The 24,486-nt window shown below is 39.3% G+C and overlaps 1 protein-coding gene across 9 annotated transcripts in view; it reads left to right on the top strand.

Moving 5' to 3' along the window:
* Positions 1 to 24,486, top strand: part of LOC127879098 (dmX-like protein 2) — a 163,999-nt gene that overhangs the window by 61,496 nt on the left and 78,017 nt on the right. For 7 of the 9 annotated variants that reach the window (XM_052425727.1, XM_052425724.1, XM_052425725.1 and 4 more), the window contains 9 exons: positions 1,230 to 1,426; positions 4,163 to 4,377; positions 6,725 to 6,890; positions 7,719 to 7,927; positions 8,907 to 9,876; positions 10,785 to 10,802; positions 19,267 to 19,381; positions 20,235 to 20,509; positions 22,470 to 22,801. In XM_052425727.1, the coding sequence (XP_052281687.1) occupies positions 1,230 to 1,426; positions 4,163 to 4,377; positions 6,725 to 6,890; positions 7,719 to 7,927; positions 8,907 to 9,876; positions 10,785 to 10,802; positions 19,267 to 19,381; positions 20,235 to 20,509; positions 22,470 to 22,801 (2,497 nt within the window). The remainder of the gene's footprint in view (positions 1 to 1,229; positions 1,427 to 4,162; positions 4,378 to 6,724; positions 6,891 to 7,718; positions 7,928 to 8,906; positions 9,877 to 10,784; positions 10,803 to 19,266; positions 19,382 to 20,234; positions 20,510 to 22,469; positions 22,802 to 24,486) is intronic. The other 2 variants (XM_052425729.1, XM_052425723.1) reach the window with 1 other exon arrangement.

Below are 24,486 nucleotides of genomic sequence, written 5' to 3'. Positions count from 1 at the left end.
TCGCAGATGACCCCTATTGATTTTCAGGTCACTAGGTCAAAGATCAAGGTCATGATGACCCGAAATAGTAAAATGGTTTCCGGATGATAACTCAAGAACGCTTAGGCCTAGGATCATGAAACTTGATAGGTAGATTGATCATGTTTCGCAGATGACCCCTATTGATTTTCAGGTCACTAGGTCAAAGGTCAAGGTCACAGTGACCCGAAATAGTAAAATGGTTTCCGGATGATAACTCAAGAACGCTTAGGCCTAGGATCATGAAACTTGATAGGTAGATTGATCATGACTCGCAGATGACCCCTATTGATTTTCAGGTCACTAGGTCAAAGATCAAGGTCCCGATGACCCGAAATAGTAAAATGGTTTCCGGATGATAACTGAAGAACGCTTATTCCTAGGATCATGAAACTTGATAGGTAGAATGATCATGACTCGCAGATGACCCCTATTGATTTTCAGGTCACTAGGTCAAAGGTCAAGGTCACGGTGACCCGAAATAGTAAAATGGTGTCCGGATGATAACTCAAGAATGCTTATGGCTAGGATCATGAAACTTCATAGGTACATTGATCATGACTGGCAGATGACCCCTATTGATTTTCAGGTTACTAGGTCAAAGATCAAGGTCACAGTGACAAAAAACATATTCACACAATGGCTCTTACTACAACGGAGAGCCCATATGGGGGGCATGCATGTTTTACAAACAGCCCTTGTTGTATTTTTGTTTAACCCTTTACCACTTAGATACGCATTATTACGCGTTTGTAGCCCCTTAGAAAGTTATATTTAATTTAAGACCTTTCTTACAAGATTCAAGTTTTTAAGGCTTCATCTCCAAACCTTAGATACTTATGAGCAGCAAACAGCATAAAACCTGAACAGACTGCCAGTTGCTCACAGGCTGTTCTGGCTTTATGTTGTTTGGACATAGCCATTTTCACCATGCTTCTGAGTGGGAAAGGGTTCAAGCATGTCTCTTCTTTGCAAAAATCCAGTTCACATGAAAAGTGTTGTCCCTGATAAGCCTTTGTGGACCACAGATGGCTAATCTGGGACGACACGCACATGCAGTAAGCATTGTTTCGCAGAACAAGGCTTTAAAATAAGTTATGAGGCATGTGATTTTAAAGGATTTCACATGGATCAGCCTTGTTCACACCCCCAGATAAGTGGGGATTTTCAGAAGCTTGCAAGTAAGTCTATTAACAAACCCAACCCTTCAGCCACAGCTGGCCCTGCTGCAGCGAAGAGCGTCCACACGGCAGAGACACTGGACGACTGTGGCCTGCGCTTCCTGTTGAGTATGCGCCACTACCACTACCTGGTGCGCTCCCTCCCGCCTGCGCAGAGGCATCAGCTCAGTAAGACTGGGCTGAAGAACTTCAACCTTGTATGGGCCTTCCACTCTGAAGCTACAGAGGTAGGATGTGTGCCTTACTGTGGGAAATTGGGGCTTAATGCATGTGTGTAAAAAATTGTCCTGTGCAGTCCACACAGGCTAAATAGGGATGACTTTTTATATAGTTGCCAGTTTGTCCTTCCTTCCTTCCGTCACACTTTTGTTACAGTTTCTCACAGAGCCTTCAATATTTTCCAATCTCTTACATATTTGGCATGTAGGTACCTTGCATGGATCTCTACCTGTAGGTACCTTTCATGGACCTCTACCTTTTGATGAGGTTTGAGGTCACTGGGGTCAAAGTCAAGGTCACCGTGGCTATTGTCTTTCCTTACTTACTTCCTTCCTTCCTTCCGTCACACTTTTGTTACAGTTTCTCATAGCACCTTCAATATTTTACCGATCTCTTACATATATGGCATTTAGGAAACTTGCATGGACCTCTACGTTTTGATGAGGTTTGAGGTCACTGGGGTCAAGGTCACGGAGGCTGATAATAGATTTTCTCAAGGTCAAACCTTGGTTACAGTTTCTCATAGCGCCTTCAATATTTGACCAATCTCTTATATATTTGGCATGTGGGTACCTTGCATGGTCCTCTACCTTTTAATGAGGTTTGAGGTCACTGGGGTGATTCCAGACACTGATAGGATATTTATTCTGGGGGACTTCAACAAGGTAGTCCTAAATGGTCAGAAGTTTTTTTACATTTGTAAGACAGGCAGTGTTTTAGACATGGTTAGAACAGACAGGATCAAGTCATGACTCATATTCAGCCAGTGTACTTTAGTGACCATAGTGTTATTTCAGTTGGAGTTCCATTTTAAAGAATGAGTGAGTGTATACTATTATTGTCATTAATTATTAGTTCGACTATTATATATGAAATATATATAGTGGAGCTATCCTACTCACCCCGGCATTGGCGTTTGCGTTGGCGTCAGCGTTGGCGTGCAAATGTTAAAGTTTGCATATTACCCCAAATATTTTCAATGTCCCTTGACATATTGCTTTCATATATTGCATACTTGTTTACCAACATGACCCCAACCTATAAACAAGAGCAGACAACTGTATCAAGCATTTTTACAGAATTATTGCCACTTTTATACTTAGATTTCAGGCCCTCTTGTTTTGATAATTATGACCCCCTTTAAAGAAGAGGGGATATATTGTTTTGCATATGTCGGTCGGTCCGACCACCAGATGGTTTCCGGATGATAACTCAAGAATGCTTAGGTCTAGGATCATGAAACTTCATAGGTACATTGGTCATGACTGGCAGATGACCCCTATTGATTTTCAGGTCTCTAGGTCAAAGGTCAAGGTCACAGTGACTCAAAATAGTAAAATGGTTTCCGGATGATAACTCAAGAATGCTTAGGCCTAGGTTCATGAAACTTCATAGGTACATTGATCATGACTGGCAGATGACCCCTATTGATTTTCAGGTCACTAGGTCAAAGGTCAAGGTCACAGTGACTCGAAACAGTAAAATGGTTTCCGGATGATAACTCAAGAATGCTTAGGCCTAGGATCATGAAACTTCGTAGGTACATTGATAATGACTGGCAGATGACCCTTATTGATTTTCAGGTCACTAGGTCAAAGGTCAAGGTCATAGTGACTCGAAATAGTAAAATGGTTTCCGCATTATAACTCAAGAATGCTTACGCCTAGGATCATGAAACTTCATAGGAACATTGATTATGACTCGCAGATGACCCCTATAAATTTTCAGGTCACTAGGTCAAAGGTCAAGGTCACAGTGACTCGAAACAGTAAAATGGTTTCCTGATGATAACTCAAGAATAATTAGGCCTAGGATCATGAAACTTTATAGGTACATTGATCATAACTGGCAGATGACCCCTAGTGATTTTCAGGTCACTAAGTCAAAGGTCAAGGTCACAGTGACAAAAAACGCATTCACACAATGGCTGCCACTACAACTGACAGCCCATATGGGGGGCATGCATGTTTTACAAACAGCCATGTTTATAACTCAAATGATTGATTTGTCAAAGGTTGTTCGTAACATACCTGTAAACTTGTGACGAACAAATCTCTTGTTTGTTCAATTATTGAGAACTGTTTAGTACAAATATGGTACAATATCTTTTTTTTTAAGAACAATGTTAATTATCAATGGAAATTACTACATACAACAAAATTAATGTAAGCCATCGTTTGCAGACCAGAACAGGGTATCAACCTTTTTTGCCGTTCCCCTGATGCAACTTGCCGGCTTTAAACAAATACGAGCTGCACTATTGAAAAATGTGGCTTCACTCATGTGTTTAAAGTGTTCAGAATAGACTTCCTTTTGAAAGAAAAATTCTATACAAGTGTCATTCTGGATTACCCTATGTGGACTGCACGGGCTAATCTGGGATAAGACTTTACGCACATGCATTTAGCTTTGTTTTCCCTGAGCGCGGCTTCATATGTAATGTATCAAACAATGTATCTCTGGGTCGCCGTGGTGTAATGGATATGGTGTCCGCCTTGCGACCGGGAGGTCACGGGTTCGATCCCCACCGTGGGAGCATTCTTTCGATCTCCCCCAAAGACACCAAGTACTGGTTCTAGGCCCAGGAAACGGACTCGAGAGCGTTTATATAAGCCTAAGGCTTTCGACGCAATGGAGCTAAAATAAATAGGTTTAAACTAATGTATCTCTGGGACCAAATATAAACTTGAAACGATCCTTGAGCAACCCAACCTTTCAACTTATTTTGCTGGTTCCTGTTCCAGGAGCTGTTGTCACTGATCCCAACAGCTGGTACCCAGCTGACCTGGACTGACCTGCGCACATATGGCGCAGGCTGGTGGATCAACAACATCAACATCCTAAAGCGAACCTTTGAGAAACTTGCCAAGGATGCTTTTCAGGCAAAGAAAGACCCCATGGATGCCTCCCTGTTCTACTTGGCCATGAAGAAGAAGAATGTACTCTGGGGCCTCTTTAGGTATGCTGTGCTGAAGTGAAGCCTATGCAGTGAAACTGTTTTTGACTCAGGACTATTAAGGAATTTTCCACTTATCTTATTAATGCTTTACTGCTCAGATAGATCTGATACCTACAGATCTGTGTTTGGACACTTTTGTTATCCCTTAGAAAATTAAATTAAAGACCTTTCTTAATAGATACACATTTTAAAGGCTTCATTTCTAACTGAACAATTCTGATTTGTGGTAAATATCATCAAACTTGAACAGACTGCAAGTTTCTTGCAGGCTTTTTATGTCCCCCACTATACATGTAGTAGTGGGGGACATATTGTTTTTGCCCTGTCTGTTGGTCCGTTGGTCTGTTGGTCTGTTTGCGCCAACTTTAACATTTTGCAATAACTTTTGCTATATTGAAGATAGCAACTTCATATTTGGCATGCATATGTATCTCATGAAGCTGCACATTTTGAGTGGTGAAAGGTCAAGGTCATCCTTCAAGGTCAGAGGTCAAATATATGTGGCCAAAATCGCTCATTTTATGAATACTTTTGCAATATTGAAGATAGCAACTTGATATTTGGCATGCATGTGTATCTCATGGAGCTGCACATTTTGAGTGGTGAAAGGTCAAGGTCATCCTTCAAGGTCAGAGGTCAAATATATGTGGCCCAAATCGCTTATTTTATAAATACTTTTGCAATATTGAAGATAGCAACTTGATATTTGGCATGCATGTGCATCTCATGGAGCTGCACATTTTGAGTTGTGAAAGGTCAAGGTCAAGGTTATCCTTCAAGGTCAGAGGTCATATATATGTGGCCCAAATCGCTTATTTTATGAATTCTTTTGCAATATTGAAGATAGCAACTTCAGTCTTCGAAATTAGCTTTGAAAAGTTACATGCCAGTCGGGCCAGTTACTTAAGAATTTTTACATGCCCAACATATTTTTTACATGCCCAAACTTTTTTAACCAAAATTATAACAAATCACAACATTTTAACACTTACATGCTACACATAGTAAAGCAGAACATTTGTTTCAATAGTAGTGAATACAATTACAGCTAATCAATCACTAGAATTAAGAAGGTCCATTGTTACACCAGTGCTCTTGAAAAGAGCGTTCTCTGGTGTCATCGTACCATTTCTTGGCTTCCTTTTTCTCTAAATCATTGTCAATTTTCTATTTTGGAAGTGCTTTATCGGGCTTAGCCCCATCAACATACCTAAGATACTGCCTCTATGTCGACAATGACATTTGTTTACATTGACAAAAACGGAAGCGTATTACTTGATTGAAATGATCGATTCTAAAAGCATCTTCTCGATTAATGTCTAGAGAAACCGTCGATAACAACCGAATGTGACCGAACTGCATCGGTCAAAAACAATAACGATGACGTGTGCAAGCAGGTGCGTGTTGTTAAACCAATCGAATTTCATTGTTTTACAACTTATGGCAAGGTGTTTGTTAGCAAAATTGAAAAATAGATCTGCAAATATCAAGAACCGCTTACGATTTTTTTTTATAAACTGTCAATTGGCTTCAATAATTTACATGCCTGGCGGGCCACAAACGTGAATTTTTGTATGTGCCCGGCAGTAATTTTACTCGCCACGGGCGATCGGGCGTGTGCTAATTTCGAAGACTGCAACTTGATATTTGGCATGCATGTGTATCTCATGGAGCTGCACATTTTGAGTGGTGAAAGGTCAAGGTCATCCTTCACAAGGTCAAGGTCATCCTTCAAGGTCAAACATCATATAGGGGGACATTGTGTTTCACAAACGCATCTTGTTTGGTTTTAAGCTGGTCTCATGTTGTCATTTTCGCATAGCTTCTGTGGGGGAAAGGGTTAATAACAAGCATGTACTCCTTGAACAGGACTGCAATATCAGAAGTTTGGAAGTAATGTACTCCCAAAGTTTTATCTGGACTATAAATTGATCTCACACCTGTCTTATTTAAAATTGCAGGGCATATGTAGATTAAGATACTGATAAACATAAAACAATGCACAAACCATAAAGATTACTGGATTTCAGTCAATTTGTTATAATGTCCTTGGCATTTAAACATTCAGGTGTAGCATAAACGTTGGCAGTAAGATCTTGTATGAGACATGACCACTGTGCTAGGTGAAGCCTGTGTATTCCTGTGTTTGACCATATATGCTGCTGTTTTCTTATAAAACAAACAAACATCTGCATTGGAAACTTTTCACTTTTTAGCTGTAAATTTTGCAGATATTCTGATGGCATTGATACTGTTCAAAATGCAAACAATCAGATGATAATAGTTCTTTTACTCTTATAAAAACAAGATGCAAATTGTATGGTATTGATTCCATTTCTCATTTCAGGTCCGTTGACAACAAAAAAATGGCAGACTTTTTCCGCAATGACTTCACAGAGGACAGATGGAGGAAAGCTGCGTTGAAGAACGCCTATGATCTACTGGGCAAACAGAGATTTGAACACGCTGCAGGCTTCTTCCTATTGGCTGGAGCTCTAAAAGATGCAGTAGAGGTAGGCTTATTGCTTCCCAGTCATAAAATTTGAGACACAGTCTATGGAAAATGGCCTTACCGCATGTGCGTAAAGTGTTGTCCCAGATGAGCCAGTTCAGTAGGCAAAGTCTGATCAGGGAGGACACATAAAACTTTTTTTTCATTTAAAGGAAATATCTTCCCAGCAAAACTCCTGCACAGGCTAATCTGGGACGACACTTTATGCACATGCATTAAGCCCTGTTTTCCCAGAGCAAGGCTCAATTATTGATTAAAATTAGCCTAAGCCCACAAGCCCTGCACTGGTAAGTTGAGTCTCATAACAGTTGGCTTGTTTCTCTTGGTGGCAATAATAAAATAAGGATTAGCTTTCTCTTTTAAACTGCTGGTTATGCTGAGTGAAATAAACATTGAATTAAATTAAGAGTCTGCAAAGGCTGATCCAGGTAAGAACTTTAAACAGAAAATGGCAAAATTTGAAAATGTAATCATGGACTAGCCTATGATGACTGAATATTATGATCCTGAAGGACGCTATGGACTCGTATTTAGACAAGTCCATGGCATGTTTTGAGAAAATTGCACGATTTTTTTTTAAACAAACATGCAGAACTCTTTGAAATGTTTCTTAATTTGGTGGAACGGCATCAGAGACGACTTTTACTGCCTAAACTGTATTTTTGTTAAAGATCTTTTAAACAAAATTTTTCATAAAAGCAGAAAATGTCATCCCTGATAAACCTGTGCGGACTGCATAGGCTTATCTGGGAGAACACTTTACTCACATGCATAAAGCCTAGAATGAGACTAACATGCTGGTATGTTCAATGCCAAATGTCCTCCTCAGGTGGTCATGGACAATCTGGGTGACCTCCAGCTGGCTCTAGTCCTGTGCCGGCTCTATGACGGGGAGGACATGATGTGTGCCCCGGTGAGGCAAATCCTGTACTCACAGATCCTGGGGCGTGACGAGACAGGCCATGCCCACCACAGTGTCCGGCCCCACCCTGACCCCTTTCTCCGAAGCATGGCCTACTGGCTTTTCAAAGAGTACAGGTAAGGACTACAACATTGTCAAACAAATTTCTCAAAAAAGTCAGGTAGGGTACGAATTTGCTAAATCATTTAAAGCTCACCTAAACAGATGATCATTTAGTGAAATATATATTTATATATATAAAAGCCTGGAAACACTCTAGAAGTCACATTTCTAGCTAAATTTCCTGATTTGGTCAGGACATTTGTTCTAATGAGATCTCAGCTAAGTTTGAGAATAAAAATGTGGCTAGAAATCATTGTTGTTTAATAAGTACTATTTATTACTCTTAACTCCACCTTCTGAGAATAGTTTTGTTCCGTTGAGTCTCACGTGAGTTGCTTAGGACACTTGGCCCTCTTCTATATAAGTCCAGCCATAAATTAATACAAATTCAAGCTTTTAACTTGCAATAAATAATACTACTCTTATACAGCTGTCTAAATAATTATCCCTCGCCTTAGGCGGAGGGATATTGTTTTGGCGTTGTCCGTCCATCTTTCCGTCCGTCTGTCCGTCCGTCGGGAGCCATATCTTGGAAGTGCTTTGGCGGATTTCATTGAAACTTGGTATGAGCATGTATATTAACTTGGCAACTTGGACAACACCTCAAGCGCCAATATTGGATGTCCATTCTTGTAATGGGAATGTGCAGTATAAGAGGATGATGCACGCCAAATGGCATTGTACACCATCAGTTAATAACAGAGTTATGGCCCTAAGTATCTTGAAAAAATGCTTATTTGTGTGTTCGGAGCCATAATCTTGGAAGTGCTTTGGCGGATTTCATTGAAACTTGGTATGAGTATACATAGATAAGAGGATGATGCAGGCCAAATGACATTTTACACCATCTGTTAATAACGGAGTTATGGCCCTTTGTATCTTGAAAAAATGCTTTTTTGAGTGTCAAATATAATACTTTTGTGTCCAGAAGCATATTGGCGGGGAATATCAATTCAACGAATTTGCTTGTTTATATAAAACTGTTGGTTTCAGGAATGCTCTGCAGACGTTGTTACACACCGAGGAAGGTGTCCCAATAACAGGGGCCACAGACACAGAACATTTCTCCATCTCCAACGTGTTCAACTTCTACAACTACCTGCGCACTCATCCCTTGCTCTTAAGGCAAAAAATAGCCACTGCAGCCCCACAGTTGAAGAACAAACGAGTCATCAGTGGATTTTCAAAGCAGCAGACCACAGCTGGGTCCTCTGAAGACGAGATGGCGTCTGTGGTGGATAGTGTCAGTCCAATGGAGCGTAGGCTCTTCTTTGCTACTGCACATTCCCATTACAAGAATGGACATCCAATATTGGCTCTTGAGGTGTTGTCCAAGTTGCCAGTAATTACCACAGCTGAGGTGGATTCAGACTTAGATTGGAAAACATCACGGAGTGGAAGTGTTAGCAGCATAAGTACGGGTAGTTTTTCCAACTATAATGACTCTACTGCAGTTAATGGCCATGATTCGGGAAATGTGCAAAATAGCCAGTCTATAGATTGGAGTAAACCAGTATCAGACAGTAAAACGGAAACGGCTGATGCTTTTGACTGGAGTACACCAGTTTCTAATAAAAACAACACTGCTGATGCATTCGATTGGGGCCAATCGTTTTCAAAGATTGATGAGGAAGATGAGCTTAAACTTGATTTTGAACTGTCTGGTAGTGATAGTGATAGTGAGAAAGATGAAGAGGTGCTCAACACTACAAATCTTAATGGAGTAAAAGGTATACCAAGCATAGTTGTGGACACCACATCTGGAAGTGATCATGACAACAATGAGGATGACGAGACACCCAGTACTCTCAAGTGTCTTACTGACAAAAAGGCAGCTGCGCATGCTGAAGTGGACATCTTTGCGCAGCAATACAAGTTCATTGCCTGCCTCAAGGTGATCATGGAGGAGATGCAGACACTGTCCACTGGCTTTGAGGTGGACGGTGGTCAGCTGAGGTACCAGGTGAGTGACCAGGGGCCAGTTGATGGGAGTCACCAAGAGGGTTTAGCCTTGTAAAGTTCAGATGAAGCCTTTAAAAGTCTCATTCACAGCAAAAAATAACATGAGCCTTGTTCTGGGAAACCATGGCTTAATATATGTGCATAAAGTGTAGTCCCAGATTAGCCTGTGCAATCTGCACAGGCTAACGAGGGACTAAACTTTCTGCTTTTATGGTATTTTAGGTTGAAAGGGATTCTCTTGTGGTGAAAATGCAGTTATTGCATCAAGTGTTATCCCTGATTAGCCTGTGCCGACTTCACAGGCTAATGTGGGAAAACACATTATGCACATGAATGAAGCCATTTTTCCTGAGCAAGGCTCGAATATTTTGTCATAATTGCACTTATAATCTTTGCAGATGCATGTCACCTGCCATTCCAAAAATGGTGGTGAGAAGGAAGAAATAAGTGTTTACTGTTGTGTCTGTGACATGTGTATGTGTGCAAACAACATGGATGGCATGTCCCATTTCACATTGGCATTTGTGTTGTATGGACACAGTTCTAGTCAAATGTAAAGACTGCTTAAAGTGGTTCTTAATAGCCCCTTTCACAACTCACAAAAAATACAAATATTTATTTGTGGATATAATGTTTGCAGATATGCTTTGTATGTAGACACATTTTCTTGTTGCGTATAAACAAAAATATGACAAATGTGCTGTGTTTCTTGGAACTTGAATGCTGCATGATTAAGTTTGTGAAATTTCCATTTTATCAAGTAACTTTGGGCATTTTCATTCAGAAAAAAGAATACTCACTGTCATGTATATTGCACTAACAAACAAACAAAAAATACAAAAGATAAGTATTATAATTGCATGTTATAACTGATAATGATTTGTATTGGCTTTTGCGAACATTTTCCAGCAGGGACCTAGATATCAGGTGAAAGCTTTGACATTTTTCTGTGTAGTCAGCTCAAACTGGCTTCCATATCGGCTGGCTGCAGCTTTGTTCAGCATGTTCCATTTAGCCTACTAAATGAATATTTCACATCTTTGCTGCAGCTTGCATTAAATGTGATCAATTTTTAGTAATACTGACCAAATTGTATGTACCTAAATGTGTATGTATATTTTCCAAATCCATTACCCCATGATGGCCTTCTAGTTATGATTGAGATGAATCTGGGAAATTTTCAACAGTAACAATATCCCCTATTCAGGCTTTCCATTCTAATCCAAAAAGCATTGGAAGGTTGTAGGGCTGTCATGATACGCAGTGAGCGTATCGTGATACGGTCACACTGTATCGCGATATGTATCGCGATATTTTACAGAATGTATATCTGTGAAGAAAACTGCAGACTAACAGGTTTTACAACTTAATTAAACTCAATAATCTCAATAATCTGAAATCTGGTATCGTGTGAACAAGAACAATCATTTTTTACCAGGTTTTCCGAAGGAAAAAACTGGTTATTAGATTGGCCAATGTCGGCGGGCTGGCGGAACAAGCTTGTCTGGGCCATAACTTTGTCGTTCATTGTGAGATTTTAAAATCATTTGGCACATTTGTTCCCCATCATTAGACGGTGTGTCGCGTGAAAGAATTACGTCGATATCTCCAAGGTCAAGGTCACAATTTGAGTTTGAAGGTCAAAAATGGCCATAAATGAGCTTGTCCGGGCCATTACTATGTCATTCATTGTGAGATTTTAAAATCATTTGGCACATTTGTTCACCATCATTGGACGGTGTGTCACGCGAAAGAATTACGTCAATATCTTCAAGGTCAAGGTCGCCACAACTAAAAATAGATTGATTTTGAAACAATGGGGTTAACTATGAACAAACAGTAACAATGCACATTTTGAATTTGAGTTGTCTCTCTTTATCAGACTTTTTTCCAAATTGAAATAAAGGTCGCCACGAGTAAAAATAGATTGAATTTTACACAAGGGGGGTAACAATGCACATTTTGAATTGTCTCCCTTTATCAGACTTTTTTTCCAACTGAAAACCTGGTTTTGGGACAATTTTGTCCCTTGTCTGACTATAACCTGTCAAAAAGGTTATCAACACAACCTAATAAACTTGATAGAAGTAGTCATAATCTCTATTGAAAACAAGCTTGTATAGTACCGTAAAACATCTACACGTGGAAGCGCTTGCTTGACCTGGATATTAACTGATTATTTATTTAACACTTTTTAATCGCTTCTGCAGTTTTCAACACGATAATAATATACATTATTATATAAAATATGTTATGTATTTATCCTCTGTGTTTATAAAATAATAATTAGATTTAAAAAAACGGTGCGGCAACGCCGTACTGCGATGCGATTTGTTTAACAATATGCACTGCATGTACCGATTTACCAGTGAATCGTGACAGCTCTAGAAGATAGTGGGTCTTGTTGTTCATGCATCATTCAGCAAAGGCTTGATGCATTAATGATTGTGCACAAAAGATTTGAGCATGAACAGTGGCATAGGTGTAAATTGTGCGGATTATCCAGAAATCCGGATTTGAGTCAAGGGTTGATTTTTAGATCAATGTAAATCTGAAGTTTTTTAGGGGGGTTGAGGGTAGGGGCAAATTTGTTTGAGTGTGCGATGTTTAAGAATGAATATTGTTATATCTCCCTCGGCATTCCGGAATTTTTGCTTGGTACTGATTTTTCCTGGTATTTTATTTATTGATATTTGATTGGTTAGCAGATGGCTCGGACAATGGTAACTGAAGAAAAACCTTCGCTACTTTCCAAAAATCTTACATGTCAACAAAATTTTGCAAAAGTCCGCCATCTAAAAATATTGTAAATGATTGATTAGCAAGTTAAGCACTGCAATAGCCTATTGTAAAGCAATATGTTAACAAAATTATATATTGATGACGTTATTGCTAGGTAAATGGTTTTCATTTTCTGAAATCAAACAATAAGCACATTTTATTTCATGTGCAAAACTTGAACATTTTTTTCGGACTGTTGCTTTCAGATACAGTACATGTATTTTTCATCGATTTTAATTATTTTAAGTCACTTTTGACGTTCTTTATGAAAAAATGATAGAATGACAAATACACATGTTTTAATACGGATGGTCTGGTGTATAATATTTTGCATCGTAGTCAAATGAAATTGCAACAAGAAAAACTAAAAAAGAACAATAAGTTAGGGCTCGGGAAAGGGGGCTCTAGTGCCCTTTATCCCGTTGGGAACCTGCGGCCTTAGAATCCCAGTCTAATTTTCTGGATTTCGATTTCGGAACAATTTACACCCCTGCAGTGGGTTTTTGTTTGTTCCAATTTGGGGCAAAAATTGGGCCCCATTCCCAATCTAAAAAGTATATATATTTCCCAATGAATCCCTAAAATTCCAAAGTGGAGGTTAAAAAAATATATAATAATCAAATCTCAACTTTTAGTTCATCTCCCTCTCAACTTGCATTAGTTGAACCTTAGTAAATGTAATATTGAAAACACTTTTTCTAAATTTTAAAGTATTTGTTAGTTTAAAAAAATAACAACACCCATTTTCAAATTTTAGTCAAAATGGCACGATTTGTTCCCAATTGAAAGGGCCTTGGGTCCATACCCAAAATGGTTAGAAAAAACACTGCTGAAACGATTGTATATGTACCCATTTTCACCAAACCCTTCTCAGATGTACAGAACAGACTTACAACAATGAAATATACCTTCAGCTTTTGATTAATTACAGGTTATATAATGTACGTGTTTTTTGTTCATACATAAATTGTTGTTTGAAAAAAAGTGGTCAGTAAGAGGTGTTAAATTCAATGTCATATTGAACTGTGTTATACAATAAGGATGATAAGGTACCTGGCTCAATACATGTATTTAACCCTTTAGCACTTAGATACGTATTTTAACGCATTTGTTGTCCTTCAAAAAGTTTATTTTAATTTATGACCTTTCTTATTAAATTCAAGTTTTAAAGGCTTCATTTCAAACCCTTAAATACAGATGAGCAGCAATAACTGCCTGCGAATTACTCGCAGGCTGTTCTGGTTTTATGCTGTTTGCACATAACCTTTTTAGCTCATCTATTTTTTGAAAAAAAATTATGAGCTATTGTCATAACCTTGGCGTCGGCGTCCGGTTAAGTTTTGAATTTAGGTACACTTTTCTCATAAAGTATCAATGCTATTGCATTCAAACTTGGTACACTTACTTACTATCATGAGGGGACTGGGCAGGCAAAGTTAGATAATTCTGGCTTGCATTTTGACAGAATTATATGCCCTTTTTATACTAAGAAAATTGAAAATTTTGGTTAAGTTTTGTGTTTAGGTCCATTTTATTCCTTAAGTATCAAAGCTATTGCTTTCATACTTGCAACACTTACTAACTATCGTAAGGGGACTGTGCAGACAAAGTTATGTAACTCTGACTGGCATTTTGACAGAATTATGTGCCCTTTTTTTACTTAGAAAATTGAAAATTTGGTTAAGTTTTGTGTTTAGGTCCACTTTTTTCCTAAAGTATCAAAGCCATTGCTTTCATACTTGCAACACTTACTATCGTAAGGGGACTGTGCAGGCAAAGTTATGTAACTCAGACTGGCATTTTGATGGAATTATGGGCCCTTTATACTTGAACATTTGGTTAAGTTTTGTGTTTTGGTCCACATTACCCCTAAAGTATCATAGATATTGCTTTCATACTTGGAACACTCGCAAACTATCATAAGAAGACAGTAAAGGACACGTTGCATAACTCTGGTTGTCATTTTTATGGAATTATGGCCCTTTTTTGACTTAGTAACTTTGAATATATGGTTACATTTTGTGTTTAGATCCACTTTATTTCTAAAGTATCAAGGCTATCTTTTTTAAACTTAAAATACTTTCATGCTATGATGAGGGTACTGTACCTGGCAAGTTGAATTTTACCTTGACCTTTTAATGACCTTGACTCTCAAGGTCAAATCATTAAATTTTGCTAAAATTGCCATAACTTCTTTATTTATGATTAGATTTGATTGATACTTTGACAAAACAACTCTTACCTAACATACCACAATTGACTCCGTCCAAATCATCCCCCTGCCCCCCCCCAACCCCCCCCCCCCCCCCCCCCCCCCCCCCGAATTCCCCCTCAATCCCCCCCATTATTATTTTTTTATATTAAAGATCATCTAATAAATGACAACCACACCCTCACATTATACCCCCAACCCCCACCCCCACCCCAAAAAAATAATTTTTATGCCCCCGTTAGGGTGGCATATAGCAGTTGAACTGTCCGTCAGTATGTCAGTCAGTATGTCTTGTCAGTCCGAAAAAACTTTAACATTGGCCAAAAGTTTTTCAATATTGAAGATAGCAACTTGATATTTGGCATGCATGTTGTCTCATGGAACTGCACATTTTGAGTGGTGAAAGGTCAAGTTCATCCTTCAAGGTCAAATGTCAAATTAATGGTGTCTGTCCGTCCGAAAACTTTAACATCGCCCATAACTTTTTCAATATTGAAGATAGCAACTTGATATTTGGCATGCATGTGTATCTCATGGAGCTGAACATTTTGAGTGGTGGAAGTTCAAGGTCATCCTTCAAGGTCATCCTTTAAGGTCATCCTTCAAGGAAAAAAAATAATATTTCAAAGCGGCGTTCTCATGAAGCTGCACATTTTGAGTGGTGGAAGTTCAAGGTCATCCTTCATGGTCAAGGTCATCCTTCAAGGTCAAAGGTCAAAAAACAAATAACAAAATTCAAAGCATCATTATCATGAAGCTGCACATTTTGAGTGGTGGAAGATCATTCTTCAAGGTCAAGGTTATCCTTCAAGGTCAAAGGTCAATAAAAAAAATTCAAATGCAGTGTTATCATGAAGCTGCACATTATGAGCGGTGAAGGTTCAAGGTCAAGGTCATCCTTCAAGGTCAAAGGTCAAACAAAATATAAAAAAATACAAAGGGGCGTTATCATGAAGCTGCACATTTTGAGTGGTGGAAGTTCAAGGTCAAGGTCATCCTTCAAGGTTAAAAAAAAATTTAAAATTTCAAAGCGGCATTCTCATGAAGCTGCACATTTCGAGTGGTGGAAGTTCAAGGTCATCCTTCAAGGTCAAGGTCATACATCAAGGTCAAAGGTCAAAAAAAATAATTCAAAGCGGGGTTCCCATGAAGCTGCACATTTTAAGTGGTAGAAGGTCAAGGTCATTCTTCAAGGTCAAGGTCATCCTTCAAGGTCAAAGGTCAAAACAATAATAATTTCAAAGCGGTGTTATCATGAAGCTGCACATTTTGAGTGGTGGAAGTTCAGGGTCAAGGTCATCCTTCAAGGTCAAGGTCGTCCTTCAAGGTCAAAGGTCAAAAAAATAATATTACAAAGCGGCCTAATCATGAAGCTGCACATTTTGAGTGATGAAAGTTCAAGGTCAAGGTCATCCTTCAAGGTCAAAGGTAAAAAAATCAACAACAAAAAAATTCAAAGCGGCGCAATAGGGGGCATTGTGTTTCTGACAAACACATCTCTTGTTTTTTTCAAACATGGTTAAAAAACACAAATATTTATTTGTACAACCATCCCGCCCAAAAATCCCCCCCCCCCCCCCCCAAAAAAAAATGTTTTTTGCCTATTTTTTGCATTTTTGGAAAATAATGTAATAAATGACCACCCCCCTCCCCCCCACGATACTATACACCTTTCTCTTCTCCACCCCTCCCTCCTTTGTGATTGAAATTGAGATATGTCCCTACACCTTTAAAAAAAAAATAGATGAGCGGTCTGCACCCGGTGGTGCTCTTGTTCACTTTGCTTCTGAGTGGGAAAGGGTTAAAGTGTTGGCCCAGATTAGCCTCTGCAGTCCGCACAGGCCAATATGGGACAACATTTATCGCTGATATACATGTAGAAACTTTAAACATGTATAACATTTTCACTGTTTACCCTTGAAAAGCTTTACTTGTGAATTATTTGTAAAGGCTAGACCTCATCCCTCTTTGCAGAATAATTTAACATTATCAGACAACTAGAGCCTTTTTATTACACTTGATAAGCCTGGCTATTTACATTGGAATACTGGTTCATTTTGAAACAACTTTTCTTGCTCTTCCCTTCTAAAGATCTTAGAAATTCGTTAACCACTTTTGTTAATACATGTACTAATTCAATACATATGCTTTCCTTATGCATACATGTACACTTGTATTTGATTTATCTAGTGTATTTCAATATTCACAAAACATACTTTCTGGTAGGGGGCAGAATTTGCGTGTATTTTGCTTGTTAACTATTGGGGAATTCTTCTTTGCCATCAGTATTTGAGTTAGCACTGACAGCAGTCTTGCATGACTGATGTCCATCTGTAATTTTCAAAATGGCTTGTTCTTTCAAAATTAATTTTGACATACAGAACGTACTAAGTTTTAAAGATAGAGTTAAACAAAAGTCTAGGGTAAACCTTCCTCAGTAAGTTAAATAAATTGGACAAGGTGGGTAAACCTTCCTCAGTAAGTTAAATAAATTGGACAAGGTGAGTAAACCTTCCTCAGTAAGTTAAATAAATTGGACAAGGTACCACATAACAACAATTACTTTAAGGACAAATTGTTTACAACTCTTGGGGTCTAGGGTCTAGAATCGAATTATGAAGTTAGTCATTTTATGTCATGATATATGAAAATAATGTGTGAAGCAATTTTATGTCATGTTGTATCAAAATAATATGTGAAGCAATTGTAGTGTTAATAAGTAAAAAAAAAACACAATATACATTTGATCTTAAAAAAGGCCATTTCTTTACAACTAACTTTTTGCAAAATAGTGTTATTATGCCCCTCTTCGAAGAAGAGGGGGTATATTGCTTTGCTCATGTCGGTCGGTATGTCGGTCCGTCCACCAGGTGGTTGTCAAACGATAACTCAAGAACGCTTGGGCCTAGGATCATGAAACTTCATAGGTACATTGATCATGACTCGCAGATGACCCCTATTGATTTTGAGGTCACTAGGTCAAAGGTCAAGGTAACGGTGACCCGAAATAGTAAAATGGTTTCCGGATGATAACTCAAGAATGCATACGCCTAGGATCATGAAACTTCATAGGTAGATTGATCATGACTCGCAGATGACCCCTATTGATTTTGAGGTCACTAGGTCAAAGGTCAAGGTCATGGTGACCCGAAATAGTAAAATGGTTTTCAGATGATAACTCAAGAACGCATATGCCTAGGATCATGAAACTTCACAGGTAGATTGATCATGACTCGCAGATGACCCCTATTGATTTTGAGGTCACAAGGTCAAAGGTCAAGGTCACGGTGACCCGAAATAGTAAAATGATTTTCGGATGATAACTCAAGAACGCTTTTGCCTAGGATCATGACACTTCATAGGTACATTGATCGTGACTCACAGATGACCCCTATTGATTTTCAGGTCACTAGGTCAAAGGTCAAGGTCACAGTGATAAAAAACGTATTCACACAATGGCTGCCACTACAATGGACAGCCCATATGGGGGGCATGCATGTTTTACAAACAGCCCTTGTTCATATTTGGTTAGAGGAATTTCTTATCTTTATAATATAAAAAATCTATGTAACCATATCTATATGAAATTAGCATTGAATGCTATAAAAACAAGCAAGAATCAAGGAATTTCAGGGGCCTCTTGCCTTGAAAACATCAGGGTCTCTGCAGTCCCTTGGGACCCTAATTTATTTTCAGGATGTCTTTTTGAAAACTTGGAAGAGCTGAATTAAATTCTTGAGAAGTGGATTAATTATAATATTTAATGCTTTCTGGAGTCTTATCTGTTGAGTTGCTGTGAATGTTATGGAAAAAAAGGTGTATTATATGCGAAAATGATACTGCTAGTGTCAATTGTACAGTGGGAAATAAATAATGTAATAAATGAATTAGATAACATTTTTTGTTCAGTTTAACTAAAACATTATCATGATATATATATAAGTTATGACATCTTGCAAAACTAAGAGCGCGTGTGAAAGTGCAATTTTTAAAGATATCCACCCTGCACTTTTGGAGTCCTGGCTGCAGCTTTGGCAAATATTGCTGGCCTTTGTCTGGAAGCCATCGCCTGTCTAGTGCTTATAGATATCCACGGAAGAGAACTTGTTTGATCTGGAATGTACTTCATACAACACATTCTCCTTGTTTTATGCAAATCCATCCAGCTTTCAATTCTTCAAAGTGTGCTATCTTCGCAAAAGCGCCGCTTTCTTTTTGTTACCTTAAGGCTTATTTTTGTGCAATGGTGCCTTATGGTTTGGGCAAACCAGTAAATATATTTTGACTAGTTTTAGTAAATGGTTTATTCAAGTGATATTTAATATTTTGTAAATTGTGTATGAGTTCGTATTTCAACCGTCTGTAAGGATAGTATTCTATATACTTGTATTTTTGTAGGTGTACATTTGGTTGGAGCGTGAGGTGGAGGCCTTAAGACTGCTGTGTAACTATGGTGACGATGATTCCGACCAATCGGAAGATGGCAGAATAATAAACAATGACATAAACGACGGTAAGTGTTAAATTTACAATCATAAGACCCTTTTACAACTTACTACCCACAAGTGGTTACCCAAAAAGAGATTGCATGTCTTTCTTGTACAATTTAACGCTTAAAGGTCAAATGCCAACTTAGGACACAATATCAACTGTCCAGATTTTGAAGGTCACATGTAGAGTTTAGAGTTGAAATATGGACATAGCACAGCTGTTTTTGTCTAAACATGTGTCAGGGGGGTATTAGTTTTCTTAGACATGTATCCTTTGTGTTCTTATATTTACTTTTTTTTATCTCAAAACTCTTATTATTCCCACGCTCCGAATTGGAGCAGGGGGATTATGTGGTTATCTACGCCGTATGTCAGTCCTTCCTGGCCACTATCTCCTCCTACACTATTAGCACTAGAACCTTGAAACTTAAAGACATGGTAGCTGTGAGCATATGTGGGATAGGGCACTTTTTGGAATTTTGATCTGATCCCTGGGTCAAAAGCTGCGGCGTGGGGATACGAGTCGGCCGCGGCCATTTCTAGTATTGAGCTTGCTTCTGGTCTAAATGCATGTGCTTAAAGTGTCAACCCAGATTAGCTTGTGAAGTCCCTGGGCAAAACTGCATATGGGTTAAGGTTCAACCCAGATCAACTTGTTAAGTCAGCAAATGTTAATCAGCGATAATACTCCCTGTCTATACTTGATTTTCGTTCAAAAGACTGCCTTTGAAGAAAAAAAATCCTCAAAAGCTTAAAGTTTTGTTCCTGATTAGCCTATGCGGACTGCACAGGCTAATCTTGGATGGCACTTTGCACACATGCATCAAGAACAGTTTTCCCAGAACAAGACTCAATATATCTATATTTCTGCAACAGAGTCCCAGGAGGATGAGGACAGTGACTCGTCATTCCTTGTGGCTCGCAAGGGCTCCACTCGGTCCACCTCCTCCCTGAACAAGCCTTCACTGCATGAGGTCATTTTTGCGGAGAAGCTTGACCTTGATGCTAAGATGGAGCGCATGGGGCACAGGAAGCAATGGCTGCGTGCGCACTCACAGTTGCTGCGGACTCTGGTGGCATACTGCGTGTTACAGGGGGCAGCTGGTGGGGGCATCGCTTCAGTGCAAATGGAGCTTCTGTTACTGCTACAGGTTAAACATTAAATGTTTCTCTTCATTTGACATTTAACATCTATTTATTAAGTTTATGACTGCTATGCATAATACAGCACAGATGTAATTTTAATGAATATATTTTAAAACCATTTACTTCTGTTGCAGTAGTATTGAATCATTTGGCCTTGCCTCAATTCTGAGACATTCTCAATTCAACCCGTTACTGGCCTTGAGTCTATCGTGATATGCCCTAAATTCAATCCCTTACATTCATGGCCTTGCTTCTATTCTGATGTGCTCTCAATTCATTCCCTTGCATACAAGGCATTGCCCCTATTCTGATGTGCTCTCAATTCATCCCCTTGCATACATGACCTTGCCTCTATTCTGATGTGCTCTCAATTCATCCCCCTGCATACATTGCCTTGCCTCTATTCTGATGTGCTCTTAATTCAACCCCTTACATACATTGCCTGTCCTCTATTCTGATGTGCTCTCAATTTTTCCCCTTGCATACATTGCCTTTTCTCTATTCTGATGTGCTCTCAATTCATCCCCTTGCATACATGGCCTTGCCTCTATTCTGATGTGCTCTCAATTTATCCCCGTGCATACATTGCCTTGCCTCTATTCTGATGTGCTCTCAATTCATCCCCTTGCATACATGGCCTTGCCTCTATTCTGATGTGCTCTCATTTCATCCCCTTGCATACATGGCCTTGCCTCTATTCTGATGTACTCTCAATTCATCCCCTTGCATACATTGCCTTGCCTCTATTCTGATGTGCTCTCAATTCATCCCCTTGCATACATTGCCTTGCCTCTATTCTGATGTGCTCTCAATTCATCCCCTTGCATACATTGCATTGCTCTATTCTGATGTGCTCTCAATTCATCCCCTTGCATACATTGCCTTGCCTCTATTCTGATGTGCTCTCAATTCATCCCCTTGCATACATGGCCTTGCCTCTATTCTGATGTGCTCTCAATTCATCCCCTTGTATACATTGCCTTGCCTCTATTCTGATGTGCTCTCAATTCACCCCCTTGCATAAATTGCCTTGCCTCAATTCTGATGTGCTCTCAATTCATCCCCTTGCATACATTGCCTTGCTCTATTCTGATGTGCTCTCAATTCACCCCCTTACATACATGGCCTTGCCTCTATTCTGATGTACTCTCAATTCATCCCCTTGCATACATTGCCTTGCCTCTATTCTGATGTGCTCTCAATTCATCCCCTTGCATACATTGCCTTGCCTCTATTCTGATGTGCTCTCAATTCATCCCCTTGCATACATTGCCTTGCCTCTATTCTGATGTGCTCTCAATTCATCCCCTTGCATACATTGCCTTGCCTCTATTCTGATGTGCTCTCAATTCAACCCCTTACATACATTGCCTTGCCTCTATTCTGATGTACTCTCAATTCATCCCCTTGCATACATTGCCTTGCCTCTATTCTGATGTGCTCTCAATTTTTCCCCTTGCATACATGGCCTTGCCTCTATTCTGATGTGCTCTCAATTCATCCCCTTGCATACATGGCCTTGCCTCTATTCTGATGTGCTCTCAATTCATCCCCTTGCATACATTGCCTTGCCTCTATTCTGATGTGCTCTCAATTTTTCCCCTTGCATACATGGCCTTGCCTCTATTCTGATGTGCTCTCAATTCATCCCTTTGCTTTCATTGCCTTGCCTCTATTCTGATGTGCTCTTAATTCAACCCCTTACATACATTGCCTTGCCTCTATTCTGATGTGCTCTTAATTCAACCCCTTGCATACATTGCCTTGCCTCTATTCTGATGTGCTCTCAATTCATCCCCTTGCATACATGGCCTTGCCTCTATTCTGATGTGCTCTCAATTTATCCCCTTGCATACATTGCCTTGCCTCTATTCTGATGTGCTCTTAATTCAACCCCTTACATACATTGCCTTGCCTCTATTCTGATGTGCTCTCAATTCATCCCCTTGCATACATGTTTTCCAGGAATTGCAGCAGGAGAGGCCCCAGCAGCAGTTGCTGTCCCCGCTGCCGTTCCCCACCACCCTGCCCCTCCTTTCAGCGGCCATTGCGAGCTCTAAAACGGTCACTGCCGACCCCATACAACACATCCAGTGTCTTACCCAGGACCTTCTCCACTCCATCATTGAGTTCACAGCGCCCCCTGGACTCAGCAGTCCGCTACACACAGTGTTAGTGATGCGTAACCTCAGTGTGGCCCTGGCCTCGTGCGTGTACCAGTGCCTCTGTGACAGTGATAACTTTGTTGTCTCGCTGACGGAGAATGTGGATGTTGGATTTGAAGGATTTTCAAACAGGTAATTATTTCTCCCACTCTGTAAAATTATGACATTACCAAATTGTGACTTGATTTCAAATTATAAAGTTGAATTTGCACTTTAAGCTCATCTATTTATTTTTTTTAAATTATGAGCTATTGTCATCACCTTGGCGTCGGCGTCAGCGTCGGCGTCCGGTTAAGTTTTGCGTTTAAGGTACACATTTCTCATAAAGTATCAATGCTATTGCATTCAAACTTGGTACACTTACTTACTATCATGAGGGGACTGGGCAGGCAAAGTTAGATAATTCTAGCTTGCATTTTGCCAGAATTATGTACCCTTTTTATACTTTGAAAATTTTGGTTAAGTTTTGTGTTTAGGTCCATTTTATTCCTTAAGTATCAAAGCTATTGCTTTCATGCTTGCAACACTTACTAACTATCATAAGGGGACTGTGCAGGCAAAGTTATGTAACTCTGACTGGCATTTTGACAGAATTATGTGCCCTTTTTATAGTTAGAAAATTGAAAATATGGTTAAGTTTTGTGTTTAGGTCCACTTTTTAGCTCACCTGAGCACAACGTGCTCATGGTGAGCTATTGTGATTGCCTTTTGTCCATCCTGCGTTGTGCGTCGTGCGTCGTCAACATTTACCTTGTTAACACTCTAAAGGTCACATTTATTGTCCAATCTTCATGAAACTTGGTTAGAACATGTGTCTCAATAATATCTTGACGAGTTCGAAAATGGTTCCGGTTGGTTGAAAAACATGGCTGCCAGGGGACGTGGCAGTTTTCCTTATATGGCTATAGTAAAACCTTGTTAACACTCTAGAAGTCACATTTTTAGTCCAATCTGCATGAAACTTGGTGGAAACATGTGTCCCAATAAAATCTTGGACAAGGTCAAAAAATGTTCTGGTTGGATGAAAAACATGGCCGCCAGGGGGCGGGGCAGTTTTCCAAATATGGCTATAGTAAAACCTTGTTTACACTCTAGAAGTCACATTTATTGTCCAATCTTCATGAATCTTAGTCAGAACATTTGTTATAATGATATCTTGAACGAGTTCGAAAATGGTTCTGGTTGGTTGAAAAACATGGCTGCCAGGGGGCAGGGCAGTTTCCTAATATGGCTATTGTAAAACCTTGTTAACACTCTAGAAGTCACATTTTTAGACCAATGAAACTTGGTCAAAACATGTGTCCCAATAATATCTTGGCCAAGTTCGGAAATGGTTCCAGTTGAATGAAAAACATGGCCGCCATGGGGCGGGGCAGTTTTCCTTATATGGCTTTACTGTATGGTAGAACCTTGTTAACACTCTAGAAGTCACATTTGTGGTCCAATGCTCATGAAACTTGGTCAGAATATTTGAACTAATAATATCTGGGCTAAGTTCAAAAATGGTTGAGATCCGTTAAAAAACATGGCCGCAAGGGGGCGTGGCATTTTTCCTTAAATGGCTATTTACTACAAAACCTTGTTAACACTCTAGAAGTCACATTTATTATCCAATCTTTATGAAACTTGATCAGAACATTTGTTCTAACAATAGCTCGAGTGAGTTTGAAAATGGTTATGGTTCGTTGAAAAACATTGCCGCCAGGGGGGGGGGGGGCAGTTGGTCTTATATGGCTATAGTGAAAACTTGTTGACACTATATTAGCCACTTTTATTGGCCAATCTTCATGAAACTTGGTCAGAACATTTGTCCCAAT

The sequence above is a fragment of the Dreissena polymorpha genome, chromosome 4 (assembly GCF_020536995.1).
Source record: "Dreissena polymorpha isolate Duluth1 chromosome 4, UMN_Dpol_1.0, whole genome shotgun sequence".
Taxonomy (NCBI): Eukaryota; Metazoa; Mollusca; class Bivalvia; order Myida; family Dreissenidae; genus Dreissena; species Dreissena polymorpha.
This window is presented reverse-complemented; position numbering and strand designations above follow the sequence as displayed.